Source organism: Cynoglossus semilaevis, chromosome 1, assembly GCF_000523025.1.
Source record: "Cynoglossus semilaevis isolate Cse_v1.0 chromosome 1, Cse_v1.0, whole genome shotgun sequence".
Taxonomy (NCBI): Eukaryota; Metazoa; Chordata; class Actinopteri; order Pleuronectiformes; family Cynoglossidae; genus Cynoglossus; species Cynoglossus semilaevis.
This window is the reverse complement of record NC_024307.1, coordinates 9,876,141-9,892,062: the sequence shown is the minus strand read 5'-3', so window position 1 is coordinate 9,892,062 and position 15,922 is coordinate 9,876,141. Positions and strand designations below refer to the sequence as shown.

At 40.1% G+C, this 15,922-nt stretch overlaps 1 protein-coding gene across 1 annotated transcript in view; it reads left to right on the top strand.

Annotated features, from left to right (window-relative positions):
* The first annotated feature begins 202 nt into the window (after nucleotides 1–202).
* pacrg (PARK2 co-regulated) overlaps nucleotides 203–15,922 on the top strand; it is a 156,302-nt gene continuing 140,582 nt past the window's right edge. Inside the window, exon 1 of the mRNA XM_008309825.3 lies at nucleotides 203–356. Coding sequence (XP_008308047.1) covers nucleotides 288–356 — 69 coding nt within the window. The 5' untranslated portion in view covers nucleotides 203–287. The remainder of the gene's footprint in view (nucleotides 357–15,922) is intronic.

The window sequence follows — 15,922 nt, the reverse complement described above, 5'->3', positions numbered from 1 at the left end:
GTTATGGCATCTTTCTGGGATGTCTTTCATAGAACTTTAAATACTAATCTGTATATATTTATATAAAATTATAAATGTATACATAAATAGCGCCTGATATAAGTTTCTTACTCATTTCTAAGGCACCAATTGCCTCTGTTCATAGTTCTCGCCTTTTGTTTCTATGGACACACGTACACACGGTCTCTACGGTTGCCTGGCAACCACCGCACACCAAAACTGGATTGTTTTTGCGACGTCGCGTTTTCTTTTTCGGCTGGAACTCATTAGAAAACACCTGCGTGGAAATGCCGAGAAAGCAAAAGGAGATTAAAGCACAAGCCTTCACGGTGAAGGCCACCATGAAGAACTCTGTGGTGAGTTTTCTTCTGCTTATATGACGTTGTTTTTAGCCGTGGTTTTAGCATTAGCCCCCGGCTCAGAGTTAAGTCAGTTCATGTGTGCCGCGAACACGACAAACTCTCAGAATGGAAACCCTTTATTTATGAAACACAGATACACGTCAGCCGCAGTTTATTTTAAACTAAAGTATCAAAGACAAAGTTAGACAAAAAAGTAGTACAGAGAAAAAATAATTAGACAAGCCAAAGTAAACAAAAGAAACAACAACAAAAAAAGAAAATTTAAATTTGAGTAAGTAATGCCTCAGTTTACATAAATTACACATATATTTATGATTTATCAGTTGCATCTATATGGCTGTTCTGTATATTTATGATTTAACTTTATTTATCAGTTGCATCTATATGGCTGTTTTTATGTATAGTTATAGATTTTAATTACCTGTTTACGTGACTCTCTTGAAAGTACAAATGTTTAAAATGTCTAAAATGACCATATAATCCAAATTAACTTATTATGATAACTTATATAACTTATACAACTTATATATTGTTTGTTCGTTTTTTCTGTTTGTGTTAGTCTGATATCATGGCTGACTGTGTAATTAACATCTGTAGGTTAGTAGCATATAAAACCAGGATATCTTGACACGTACGGAGAGCACCTACACTACAAGGCCAAGCACCACTTGTAGTGTGTACATAGACCACTAGGGGATGCAGACTGCTAGTTGAAAACATATTCTTTCGTAAATCCCATCCAGACGTTGATGACTAACTGTTGGGGAATCAGAACATGGAATGGACTGCATCTCTGAATAAAATGATTTTGAAAGGTAATAATAAAATCAATCTGCTCAGATATGTCTAACAAAAACAGTCTGGAAAGAGATGAAATAAGCATCTTTGTAAGAACATCCCTAAACCATTACAGTAAATTGGACTCTGCTTATGAAATAATTACAGATTAAAATCAAACTGCAGTATCAGTGGGAGACCTAATGTTTTCCGTAACCTAAATTCCTTGTTTAATTCCAGTAGTAATTACCAAGGCAGCTGGAGGTCACCTCACTACAAACTGTGACTGCGGGTTGTATTAAGCTAATGACTTATGAGGAGGTTGTATTTTACTGGAAAGTCTCAGTAGAACTGTGCCGGAAGCATACATCCAAGGACAGTTAATCCGGGCCTTCCTATCCTTTCATTTACTGGGAATGAAGATGGATCAGGAAAATGTAATAGGTTTGTGTAGGAGAAGGAACTCATCCTTATTGAGTTGTATTGATTGGACGGTAAAACCAGGATTTGTGTGGTCGGAAAAAAAAGGTTATTTATAATAAGAGTGAATGTGGGGTAGGTGGTTTGTATTTGTACATTATAAGACCCCGATGAGTCTTGTTTTTCCGTAGTGGTGTGTATTTTTGTGAATTGGTGGAAATGTGAAATTGAATACTTCTACTTCTGCTACTGAGGTTTTCTCAAGTATTTTTGAGTATTAAAGATTGCTATGTTAGCGCAGTTTCAAATACTGGTGTCTTGCCAAATGAAATAATCACTGAATGTAATCCTATATCCTTGTTAAAGTTCTGTGGAGTGAGTGGTTGGATCAGCACTAGGTCTTTTAGTGTAGTACTAATTAAAAAAAAAAAAAGCTTTTTCTTCCAAATATCTGACCCTCCGACCCACACCCCGCAAAATGAAACACTATTGAGAACCTGATAACATGTACTGTATATTTCTATCTGTACAAACCACTGTATGAGTTGCTGCCACCTAGTGGCTGGAGGCTTGTCATCATTACATCAAGCAGTACAGCAGTGGTATACTTATGTCCGGTGTGCCATATTCTATTGGAAGCCCCTCTCGCCCCCCCCATCCCCCGGCACCTCACCGTGCCCCCCGGAGGGGCCCGCCCCACTATTTAAGAAGTACTGAATTAAAGAAAAAACCAATAGTACTCAGATTTTCTTAGAATTTATGAATAAATTAGATAATATTGTCGTAAATTCTGAAAGTGTGTGTGCTGTCGCCTGAGAAATGCAGCTAACTATGCAACCGTCAGCAGTATTTGTCCTCTAATCTGTCTAGGGTTATGTGTGTCATTGTCATGTACTTCAAGTGCCTGTTGTGTGTAAATTGGTCTTCCTCACTGATCCACTTAGTTCCTCTGCAGACAGCCAGTGCCCGGGCTTGTTCCCACTACACTGAAGAAGTGGCTCTAGTGATAAAGAGCTGCAGAAGTGCACAGTTCTGATGTGAAATTGACCCCCCCCCCACTCTCTCTCTTTCTCCTTCTGTCTGTGGCAGTTATTGCCTTGAGATGCAAAAGAGGCAGTCAGGGCCATCATTGACTTCTTCCTTCCTTTTTTTTTTGAAGGTCATAAACAAATCTCCTGTCAAGAGCCCTCACGAAAGGGCTCCTGCAAAGCCCTTTAACATTCACCCTCTCCCCTGACGATCTCCTACGCATGAAACATGAGTGATACTCATACATTTTTTCCCGTGTCTGTTGGCTTCTGTGTTTTTTTTTTGTTTGTTTTTTTTCCCCCTACCTCCCCAGTGGTCTGCCCCCTATCGCTCCAGAGGAGGTGGCTTTGCAGGGAGCTGTGATTTGTGGGTAGCGACAAGGCCATTCCAAGCCCTGAAAGGGTACAGGGGACTTGAAGCATAGGCTTATTAGGCTTTAACGTATTTGTGGTCATAGAAATTGAATCAATAGCACAGGCCCTTTGAACGACCCCTCACCCCCCCCCCCCCCCCCCCCTTTTTTTGACTGTGACTGTATGATTTATGGAGAAACAAAACAGATGGCCTTTACATTCTGGTTTTATTTGGTCAACTGGTGATATACAGTACAGTAAAGAACGTTAATAAGGTGCGTAACGTTTTGGCTTAATTGTTAATTTTAATTCTGACTCCTAGGGCTGCCAGAATTTGAGGAAAAATCATCATCACAATTGCTTATTCTCTCTATTCTCTATCCTCAACCATAGCATTTTTGCACAAAAAAATGTGATATTCTATTAAATGTTTATTTTATATATTCCCCACTTTTGAACTTAAAATAAGTATGCAAGTTTAATATTCAACATATTGTACTAAAGTAAATAAAATCAGCAATTTAATTTTGCACTTTCAGAATTAATGTACAATTTGCATAAACAAAATATGTATACACATTAAAACACAAATCTTGTCCAAGTATTCAACAGTTTGACAAACTAACTTTGACCAAAAATAATATTAAAAATAATGAAAAATAATACCAATTATAACAATGCTGTAAATGTTTGATGATAATAATAACAGTGATATATAAAATTTCTAATTGTATTTTTATGTTGCACAGAGTCAACTGAAGCTCCTTCCTCCTCCTCCTCCTTCTGAAATATTTCCTTCAGATTTTCCAATTGTCCTTTCCTTCTCTTAATCCTTCCCTCTTCCTCTCGGTGTCCTCTAACATTTTGAAAGTCTTAAACCTTTTCTCCCAGTTATCATGACAACACACGTGTGAGGCGATGAAAGTGCTTAATGTCTCTTCACATCTCACCGCCCACACACAAGAAGACACAGCCATGATCCTCTTAAAGATGCTGTTCCGCACAGTTGACCTGAGAGGGCACCACGATACAAACCACACCTGATCCCTGCCTCAACTCTGCTGTGTCGGGGTCTGAGGATGGCAGACTGGTTTTATGTCAAACATACCTCATTTGTTGTTTGATTGCCCTTTGGGGTAAAAAAAAAAGTGACCAAGAACAGCAACATTTCCAGATCTAATACATCTGGCCAAGTCCTCTCTCTCTCTCTCTCTCTCTCTCCCTGGACCACTCTGAGCCCTGGCTCACCCCACTAACCCCAGGGGACAGATGAAGACTCCATGCTAGCAAACGTGAGCCCCATGTTTATTCTTTCCACAGTCTCCAACAGCATCATCATTACTTCCCTGATGCCAGATGTCTTGGCCCCCGATGTTGTCGGCCTCTTTGTCTTCATCCCCGTCTCCTTCTCCTGCTCCTCTGCAGGAGCTTCATTCACTCAGGCGGGTCATTGTAGATGAAAACGTTTTTAAGCCCAGGACTGAAGGAATAAGCTACAAGACAATTACAGTTTCTAATAATCCGAAATGAAATCGATGGAATAAAATAATGCAATAATAAGAGGTCTCAGAATGTACCGCGTACTCCCTTCTGATTGAACTGTATTGCAGTGAATTGAGTTTGTGGTGTGGTGAATCTTTTTTGCCGTTCGTCTCTGCTGTTTGCCTTTGAGGTTCCCACCCCACAAGTATCATCTTCGTTAATAAAGTCATCTGAACAAATTAAACAAGTGACGGTTTAAAAATGATTCTTAATCAAGGCTCCAATGAGTTTGGAATTTCGCTGCAGCCTTATTAAATGTAATCTCGGTTTAAATGCAATAAAAACCTTGTTAAAATGCAGTGCTTAATTAGATTTGCTTTACAATTAATTAAGATGTAACACATTGTCTGACACTGTCTTTTCAAGCTTACAAAGTCATTTTCTTTTTGAAATACAATCATGCAAAGCATTTCCCTCAATAGTTAACAACCATAACAGGGTTTCCTTTAGGTTCGTTAAGCCGTCCATTATCTCTTTGGTTATTTCTGATGACGTTGGCTTCGTTTTGGTCATGGTGAATCAGTGATGCCCAGCATGTTCCCTGTCAATGTATGGTCACGCTATTTTATTTTTCACTATAACAAAACTGACCGACTTCAAAAGAACAATAAGTTTAGATTTTTAGCCAAAATCTAATTTGACCTACATATAGTTGTGAATAAAAACATGGCTGCTGTGATTTTGACAGTTCAAAGTTCACCCGCATTTTATTTTTTATTTCATTTTTAATGTTTCTGTGTGTAGCCCCACCTATCTTCATACCCAAGTCATTGCAGTGTCTTCACTGTCTGTCATGATTTCAGCTCAGATGTCATTGTCAGAAGGCCAACCTCTGGTCTTGACTTAATCAATAACTTTTACAGATAAGGAAACTAGTATTTGATAAAATAAATAAATAAATATGAGTAACAAATGATGTTTATAGCTCCCTCTGCAGGGTAATAATGTGAAACTATAGGTTTAACATTAAGAACCAGGAAGTCTTACATGCTGCACATTAAAACTAAAATATGTATCGTTTTTTAGTCATTGAGACACAATTGAATGGGAGACTCCGAAGTGTTTTTTTTTTTTTTTTTTAACCGCTTTTACTTTGCAAAAAATTTGTCAGTCATAAGGACAGCAGGTAGATGCCGACCAAGATTGAATCCTTGAAAGCGTTTATGGAGATGAATCTGGCTGTTTATTATTTCCACTTGCAGTCAGGAGCGTTCTTCCACATCGCTCCAAACACATTTATCTGACACTGAAACTCATAATGTGCCCCGGCGTGATACATAAATTGACCATGAAGAGTGCAGCTGCAGTGTTTCCTGTCTGAGCTGTGTGTAACGCAAATGGATTGTTTTTTCTGTTGTTGAGGATTGCGTTGTGGTTTCACTCTTCTGTCTAAACCAATAGAGCTTGTAGGCAACATGGCTGTAACTTTTGTTTTGGTTTCTGATCTGCACCCAGGGTCTATAATTCATACTGCTGCTCAGGTTTAGAATTTGAAGATGAACAATGTTCTGGGGAGATACGTAAAATTGGCTCTGGGGGTTAGAAATTATTTTTCCTATTGATTAGCTACAGAGCCCAGCGGCTCTGACTGGACGGCAACATGGCTTACAGTTAACGGCTCTGTTGGTTTGGGACGCCTTTTTTTTAAACTTTAAAATAAGACAGAAAAAACACATTTGTTCTTAAAGCTAACCCTGTAAAGGCGGACACATAAAATAACATAAGAAGAAAATTCAGTTTTTTAACCTTTAATTATTTTTGAAAAATTATGTCTGAAGAATTCTGTGCTGTACAGAAGGTATTTTAATTTCTTTTTTTTTATCATGACTATAAATTCTTGGTGAACCAGGGAGATTAATGTTGGTGTCATTTAGAAACAGAACTACGCAGAAGTGTTATAATTGTTTGTCTTCAAATACTGAGAGGAATACAATATGCTGCTCCATTTGTGTTATTAAAGGTTAATGTTAGATACAAAGTTTGTTTTTTAATAGAGGATTTGAAATAGTCTTGCATTTATTGGCCCAATAGTTTCATAAATCATTTCATAATAATGCTATAATGGTAATCCAATCCAATAGTGAGCTACACGGAGATTCTCATCCGTGGCGACGGACAAATCCAAGACCTCACTGGACACTTGAATGGAGAAGAAGTTTGTATACTCACAGCAGGTATAAACGAATCGTTAAGTTTATAACTGATGCCGTGCTGTCTTAAGTGCATGACTGTTAAAATGTCGCGAATGAGAAAAACACCATCTGGAATCTGCAGTCAGCTATGGAGGAGCACTTCCACAACGTTCCTGACCATCCTGACCTTATAGGAAGTGTTTAACTGATTATATCCATTATGGGTTTTTTTTTTCAGACCTTGGTTTACAATTATGCTGGCCACTTTGCTACGTTCCCGTTCAAGCCCTTGTAGCTTGCATTAATTAGGTGGCTTTTAATGGAGAATGTTTATTGCTCCTTGCAGGGGCTCTATTTTCTCCTGCAGAGTTAATTAGGCCTATGTCATGTGATAACGAACACAGAGGACATTCACACCTAGGCATTTCTACAAGTAATGGCTAGCAGGGCTGTTAGCCCTTCAGCTGAATTTTTACATTGTTATGTTGGTGTTGAAGGACCGGGGAGTCACAGTGTGTAGTTTTGATGTTGTTTAGTCAGTGGGTGTCCTTCAGCTTAAACCTTGGGGTTTAATTTGAAGTTCTGTATGCCATTGTTTATGTGCAAACACTTTTACCCCATGTTTCCTTTTATAGTTACAAACTTGAAAATAGTTTTTTTTTGGGTCTGGTAGGTGTTCATCTGAAACCAAAACTTCTGAGGAGACAGTTTGGAATTGCCTTCAAAAACTATTTTATAGCTGCATTTTACTTTAGGAAAACATGTGATCTTAAGAGAACTAATTACTAATGACTTTTTTAAAATTATTATTCAAACAGATGGTGAAAAGCCAAGTTGGCTTCCACCATTTTGGTGCCTTAAGGAACAGTATGGTTTGGAACCCCTAATTTACCCTATTGTATTTTTTTTTGTTCTGGTACGTTACAGCATTGACCCTTTCAGCAGATGGTCCCCTAGGCGACTGCCTTTATGGCCTGATTGGTTCTAGTGAGGGGCGGAGTCAACTGAAGCTAAATCCTAATATCTGTTAAAGAACATTTGATATACAGAACATTTTCCAGGTCCTTCAGTTCTTCGTCATTCACATCATCACTTCGACTTGTACTTCCTGGAGGAGATCAAGCTCTTCGTAGCGATCCACTGACAGACATGTGTTACACACTTGACTGCAGGGTCATGTATGGCTGCCTCCGTCCTGCCCACATCAACATATGAAGGACCACTAGCCAGAAAAATCAATGTATCTGACGGACACTGCTGTTCCAATTCAATAACACCAAATATTGGCCTTTGTTTTACCGCCTCCAGTTTGGAGAAAAAATCTTTTAACATCAATGCAGTAACAACGGCCTGACCTTTGGATTTCTCCAGATAAGCACAAACCTGAATATTGGGTTTTGCATCTTAACATTGCAAAGACATTTACAAAAGTCTTAGCAATGCAAAAGTAAAGCAAACCACGGGTAAATGTTGGGAAACAGACGTTTTTTAACACAGGACTTATCTTGACAACCTACTGTCAAGATGATAGGATAGTGGATGAGGGCATTAGTGCACCAATGCCTCCCTCATTTACACCAAGCAGCCAATTTAATAGAAGGAGCTACGAGGCACGGGGTTTCTTCATCTGGTGCCAAGAAAGTAAACGCACAAACCCTCAAAGATTTGAAGTAGTGTGTACAGTTCTTTCAGGATCACATCCAGGCCTACTGTGGTATTTAGCTCATGCTTCTCATCCAGCTGAGGTAAAGCGCTTCCAGTCCGAGGCACGCTGGAGGCAAAAGCTCTGCTGCCGAAAGCAAGAGAGGGCAAGGAAGGGGCTGAAAGGCAAAGCAGTCTGACGCTGTCAGAAATGATCCACATAACGACCCAGCAACCTTATGTTGCAGCCTCATCTGCTCATTATGTAAGCTGTCGGAAAACCACAAGTAAATTCTACTAACAAGAGTTTGATCAGCACTGCTCGCCATGGCAGAAGGTGACAGGAGAGCTGTTCTCAACTTCGTCCTTCGTCTGCTCTTCCATTTGCTGGTCCTGTGTCTTGTTTTGTCGCTCGCTCTCCTGTTCTTTTTTTCTCTGTCTGTAATTCTGTCCTCCCACTCTCTAAAGACAGATAAGAACAGAGGCAGAGACAGAAGAGAAGCAATATAACCTCCCGTCCCCCATCTGTAGAACACACCAGAACATGTCTGGCCTCAGGGACAGCTTTGTCCATCCTTTGAAGGCCGTCGTCCCCCTTTGATTTCAGCCTAATGGCACAGCACAGTGACAGATGCTCAACTTTCCATCTGTCACTCTTGACACTGAACTCTTTTGGAGTGTTGGAACTAACTGGTGTTGTTTGGCCTGGCTGTGTGAATACAGTGATGACATGGTTTGTGACGTTAAGGCTGAATTACATGACAGTCACTGAGACCTTCAGCTGATAGAGATGCCAAAAGCTTTGCTTTTAGGAGCTCGTCCACTGTCTTGGCTCTGGTTCTACATTTACATTAAGGATATTTAGTCGTTGCCTTTAAAGTGAATTAATGAGGAGTCAGTCTGAGGGTCATCATCACAATACCGTGAAAACATTCCGTTGAGATGGGCCGAAAAAAGGCATAAAAATTCAAGCCAAGGAGACTCATAGAAGTCAGACGTTTTATTAGAGGAAATGAGAGTGGGTAGAGGACAAAGAGTGGAGAGTGAATAGGATTCAGGGCGAGGAGGATGACGTAGCACAGCTCTTAAATTGATGAAGGTCTGGTTTATGACTGGGCAAAAAGGCTTTGGCTGTTCAGACTGAACTTGGGAGGTCATATTTCTCTTTTAAATAAACAATAATGGGCTAATTTCAATTTGACTTTGGTGCAATCTCCCGTCAAAACTTCATTTTAATCAACTTTTTCCTATAGAAATTTTCAGTCAGTAAGAGACATTGCAAACCGCAATGCAGTGATAGAAAGCCACAGTGCCTTGAATGTCCTATATGAGCAATTGTTCATTTACTCAAGTTTTAGATCTGGGCTGAAGGAAGAAAGGTGGAAAGTACTTTGTCAGTAGTACAATTTACGATCAAGGTACTAGTATACTGCAATAAAGAGCAAACTAGGGGGCAGCTACTCATATGATTAATAACTACAGATTTCATGATAAGTTATAGAGATAATTTTACACTTTTATGAATTATAAAACCTTTTCAAGAGGTGTAAGGATTATAACGTGTGAAGAGAACTTTATAGAGGAACCTCAGAGGGTGACTGACAGACACACTGCTGCCAGGCATCAAATGCTGAAGGATCATATCAGCAAACTGCAATTATTTTATTTTGTGTTTGAGTTATTGCATCCACACAGCATGATATTTTGAGTTTGAATAGAGTTTGAGTTATTGCATCCACACAGCATGCATTCAGATGTAGCTTGGGACGATCAGACACATCACTGGTTGTATGTTGGATTTCATTTGGGCAGTAACAACAGGTCATGCCCCCCCAGCCCCCCCTTCCATGACATCATGACTGTTCATAATTCTATTAAAAATGCAATCCTGTAGTATGTTTTTAAATTACTGGGTATCGCCAGCAGCATCTTAACTAAAATGAAGAGAACTTCAGCTGAGGTAGGCAATGAGTGTAACACTTCAACGTTGTGGTTAAACCTGTGATCTATAATGAACTCAGACGTTGTTTCTTGATAAATTAAGCGCATAATGATCTATAATTAACTTAGACGTTGTTTCTTGATAAATTAAGCGCCCCTAGCAGCATGAGACACTTTGTTTGTTATTTAGAGTAGTGTTGGATTTTGTGAATTACCAATCAATGTATTGTACAAATGCAATTGTAATACAAATCAGACTGTAATCATAATGTCTGGCAACACTGAATATGTGTCACTGTATTGTATGTATCATCTATTTTTCTCCAACTCAGTCCAGGACTTACAAAATTCCTATTTTAATCAATTAGCAAATTTACTTTAAATTCCATCGTCCCTCTTCTAAAATGAACTAATCTACCTTCAAGTTACAGGATCCAGATCATTGCACAAGTTTCAGTATTATTGTCCTTTCTTTAGTGGTTCTCCCTGAGTGAGAGCTGCAGTGAGCACAGTGTGAAACTTTAAGGATCTTAGAAAATGCACAGTTTTTAAGTACTGCATATTTGCAGGGTAAAAAACAAACTTTACAACTTTATTCCTGGAGTAATCCTAAGAATAAACTATCATTCAGAGTAATGTCCCAGCAGGGGGCTCAATACACGAGCACATTAGTGACTGTTGCCCGTAACAACCTCTGCTGGGAGCCTCCTTCCACTCTTTTTCTGTGGAGTAAACACATTTGGGATTAGGTAGCCTTTTTTGTTAGATTTAAAAGTTAATAGAGAGGCTGTTAAAAGTGTGTGTCTGTGTATGCAGTACAGTGCAGAGTCTGAGTCTGATATATATATATATATATATCCCTCAGTTTGCTTTCTACCTTTTTTTAAATTTGTGTAAAGGTCACGTTTCAGCCCACAGGCTCTGGGTTCTGTTTGGTGTCCTGTAAGCAAACCTCTGGCATCATTTTTAAAGGGGAATTTTTCAGGCAGTAGAATGGGATCTCTGTAGTAACAGCTCGATATTTATGCTGGGTGTGTGTGAGATATATCAAACACCCTAGTATAAAAAGATCATAGTCATTATGAACACTGAAGGTGATTTGATGGAACGTTGAAATATTGAGGACTAATAATTCCGTATGCTGCCCTCACTATATTTTATGCTTGTAGTTGCACTTAATGACCACATCGGCACTAAAAACTAGAAACTTTTTCATGCCTTCATCTCATTTTTGTCTTATTTGTTGAACATCATCTTGTCATGTGTGCTTATATGGGTTCTAAGTCGTCAATGAGTCATGCAGTTATTCTTAACTATGTCAGTGCTCCATGAGCCCTTTAACACCAAGGCTTTTACACTGACTTCTGATGCATTATTATTCTTGATAGTATTTTCACTTTGCTATAAATTAAATGCAATTTTCAGGATGTTTTGACAAGAAGTCACCTTTCTGAATTAGCATGGGAGGAGAGTTGAATCCTTCTCTTCTTTTCTTTTTTATGTTTTTTTCTCCTTCAGCAGCAGAGGCTTCATCTAAAACAAGTGCAGAATGTAGTTTTCCTGCAAGTGTCTCATTAATTTCATGGACCGGTGCAGTGTTTTAATATCTTCAGGTGTTGCCTCTGATTAGAGCTGTAAAGAGAAAGCATTGAGTTACGGAGCGTGCACTGCGCTTCCCCCACAGATAGCAGTCAGGACTGCAGAGAGTGTGTACTTTGTGTGTGTTTGTGTGATAGTCGATGGAACGCAAACATTAACTTGGCTAAAGAAAAACGTGACGCAGCAAATAAATGGGCAAAAGATATTTAGCCTTTTTGTTCTTCTACTGCTACTTTTTTGTCCTGCCACCAGGTGCCACCACTCACATCAGAACCCAGTTCTTATATTACTGTGTGTGTACAAGCCTCATCCACAAGTCCACGTGTACTGACTAGTTTTTCTCAGTGCTTCCACCTGCTTTCTCTAACTCGATCATTCCAAGGCCTTTTAATTATTTTTTATATAAAAGTAACTGTCACTGTGGCTCTTTGTCTGTGCGGCTTTAGGTTAGCAGGTTTCTTTTAAGTTCTCAGTATAAAGGGTTCTTTGAATATAGGGATCGATTAGATTATACCAAATAATCTTTCATTTCATTACCTCATTCATTTGATAAAAGGGTTAGGGTTAGCAGAGTTGGGGTTAACATCTGACGTTATCCTATTTTTTTAATCAGCTGTGGTCAAACACAATCTGTTTCCTATTATTAATAAGACCAGAAAGCTAATGCTGAGCCTCAATAGGTCAAGGTAACAGAAGGTCAACCAGTTTATTACTAAATACTAATTCAGCGGGGCTGACTATTCTGCGTGACATTGTTTGAACCATTACTAATAATTGCAAATTAAATATTTTATGAAAATATAATTGCAAACAGCATATTTTTAATTAATCACATGGATGACAAATCTCAATGGGTCTCACCAAAATTACCTTTAATATCTGAAGGCCATATAAGATGAAATAAAATCTCTCAGAGAAAAAAAAAATTATGAAACTGAAAATTTGTGACTAATCTTGCAGGCCGTATGAAATGTTACCACGGGACATAAATGGCCTCCTGGTAGTTGCCTGTTCCCACAAATTAACTTCAGCGTGTTTTTCAGTACAAATACACACAGGTGCTCAGAATGTCCCACTGACATTTATACATGTCTCACTCACCTCATACATACCAGAACTAAGTTAACTTGACTGGAATTGGATATAAACTTTTAATTGGCTGGTGCTCAGATTTTCTAAGGCTTCAGCTCCGTGCCTGTGGTTTACCATTCACTTCACAAACACCAGCCTTTGCTATTCTCTTTGATTCACTCTCTGCCATTATCTCAACACTGGTTCTGTGATATGAATCAGCCAATAGGGCTGTGTAAGCAGAACGCCGTACTGCATACCGGCTGATAAGTGGGCCACACACAAGACAGAAAACACTTGGTCGTCTATTTTCTGACTAGCTGAACTCTTGTGTGTGTGTATATATACGTATATATAATATATATATATATTTCAGTGTCTCTTCGTCTTCCAAATGCTTTTCATGTCTCCCTGTATCTCTGCTCCTCTCTGAAGTGATGGGGTTAAACTAATGGGGACAGAAAGCAATGAGCTTCTCTTTAATGCTTGAAGTTTCTTTCAGGGTTTTTAAAACTATTATTCATGCGCTCTGTTCAGTAGCAGTTGCCTGTCACGTTTTACTCTTGTCTTTGTAGTGACTTAAGACGGGTAATGACTTTTTTGCCGACTGGTGACAGTCCTGTGAGCTCTAACTTTGATCACGTTGCATCTATCTGAGGTTTTCTTTTTTTTTTAGTCTTCACTCATTTGCCTTCACTTGACTTTCTCTTCTACAGCTGGGCTAATTTCTGTCCAAAAGACTGACTCTGAGTACTTATTGTACCTCTTGCTGTTTGGTCATGAAAAATTAATGAAGTGCTGCACAAATGTTGCTGCCTTATTCTTTACAAAAGAATCAGCCTCCTGCCAGTCTGTGTTTTGCATCACTGTGGGAATGGGCATGCACACACACACACACACACATCCATCACATAGAAGCAATTGTTTGGGTGTGATCAAAGAAGACATTCAGGAGACATTCCTTAACAGCATAAATACTATTTCCTATTGGTTTAAACAGTGGTCGAGGACAGTAGCGTAGCTCTCCAGCCCGGTGCATATATCCCTGGTGGCCTGCAAACATGCAGCTGGTTGGCCTACAGCAGAAAAAGCCCTGTAAATAAAGAGAGCTAATTTTGTTGCCTGCAGCAGCAATGGGCGCGCTGACCTTATCAGCAGAGCCTTGGCCTGTCTATTCCATCCTATGTGACTCACCAACCCACTTTGCTCTCTCAGCAAAGGCAGCCCTCTATACTGAGCTAGATTTCAAAAACCTCTCAAGCGAGAACAGCAGAGAAATACAAAAGGGAAGAGTCTGAGCCGGGTTGTCTCGGTATCCAGGTGATGGAATACACCCACGTGCAGTGGCAGCACTTCTCAACCCTGTAGGTTCAAAGCAACCCAAAGCATTACCTGTCAAGAAAGACAAAAGGCAGGAGTGTGTGGATATCAATGAAGGGGAAGCTTTATGAGGGTTTCATTCAAGGAAGTGCAGAAGAGATGACAACGATCCCTTTGGATATTTATAAGAGGTCTTTTTGGAGAGGTGGTTTAGGGCCGAGGCAGAGATGATAAAGAAGGATGGAGCTGGAGGACCAAGTGCAGTGATGCGTCTCCTCCACCTCTAACTGCCCTGCCAAACCGAACACACCCTAAGAATTGATAGTCACACCTCTCTTGTCGCCGTCCGGCTCTTCCTCACCCCTTCCATATTCTCCGTTTTTTGATTTCGTCTCAATTTGTCTCCGTTCTTCCTCCGATGCCGTCTGTTCCATTTTTCTCCGGCCACTTCCATGTTTTGATTATTTCTGGTCCTATCTCCTGCCGCTTCAACCTCTCCCCTAATTTGTTACCTTTTTTTTCTGTCTCTTGACTGCCCCCCCGACCAACCTGGTGTGTCAGCATTGAGTCACAGAACTGCCTTACTAATAAGGTTAGAGGAGCATCTCTTTTTCTGAGGGCGACACTTTTATAAATGACAGGAGTGTGAGACCCCGCCGGTGTTCAATCACCTCTGCAGGGGCTTACCCACGGGGCGCTCAGCATGTGCGGCGCTTGCGTGTGAGTGATGGTGTACGTGCATGAGCTCATGTTTGCCAGTTATTGCATTGCTGGGTGTTTCAGCAGTGGGTTTACCGTGGAGCTGGCAGGAGTGGACGGCAGCATTAGAGAGGAAACAGATCTGTAGGCAGAGTAAAGGCGAAGGAGAAAAATGACAGCCCGCAGCTCATCTGACCACGACTGGCTTGTTATGACTCCCTGATGTGTACACCAGGGGCTCACCAAACAGACACTTCCTCCTTTTATTGCCCAGCACCACCTCTGTCTCTGCTCTGTAGTCGGCCGCCTCCCGGGCCCAGTTTATGGTCTCCGACGAGAGAAAGGATGCTTTGTGCTCCTACAGGTCTACTTGGTGCACTGCGTTTGTCATTAATTTCAGCATCTTTTTGTATCCACACATGGGTTATAAAACAGGACTAAATCTCAGAGTACCCTGGTGTATTTTTCACTCAAGAGGTTTTCCTCTGTGCAGCATCCATGTCAATTCTTAAGTAATTCTCACTGGTTGGTTTACAGGGGTGACAAAGAAAAACCAGCATTTATCAAGAAATCTGGTTTGTAATAAATAATTTGAATCAATCATCTCGATTTATTGGGTCCCTAGCCCAGAAGACCCATATACCTGATGGTGCCTCCTGTGTGGTTTGCAAAGACTCCAGTTGTGAATTTCTCCATGGGGGGGATGGACAAGGGAGGCAGACGATAGGGTGAGATGGAGGCAGATGATCTGCTGTGGTGACCCCTGAAGGGAACAGCGGAAAGAAGAAGAATCAATCCTCACTAATGAAAGATCATCAAAAACGCCGCTACTACATTGTCACGTAGCTTCAACTGAACCACTTGTTTTGCTCATACCTCCTCCAATGGCTACCGAACAAAAACAAAACATGAAATTACCAAATTCCAGCCTTCATTAAGCTGCATTAAGACTTGGACTGCTCAGTGAGAGTTACTCTGGGGTTGTTTTCCTCTCAGCACGCAGGAGCTTTTAAACAGAATGTCATGAATGACTAAA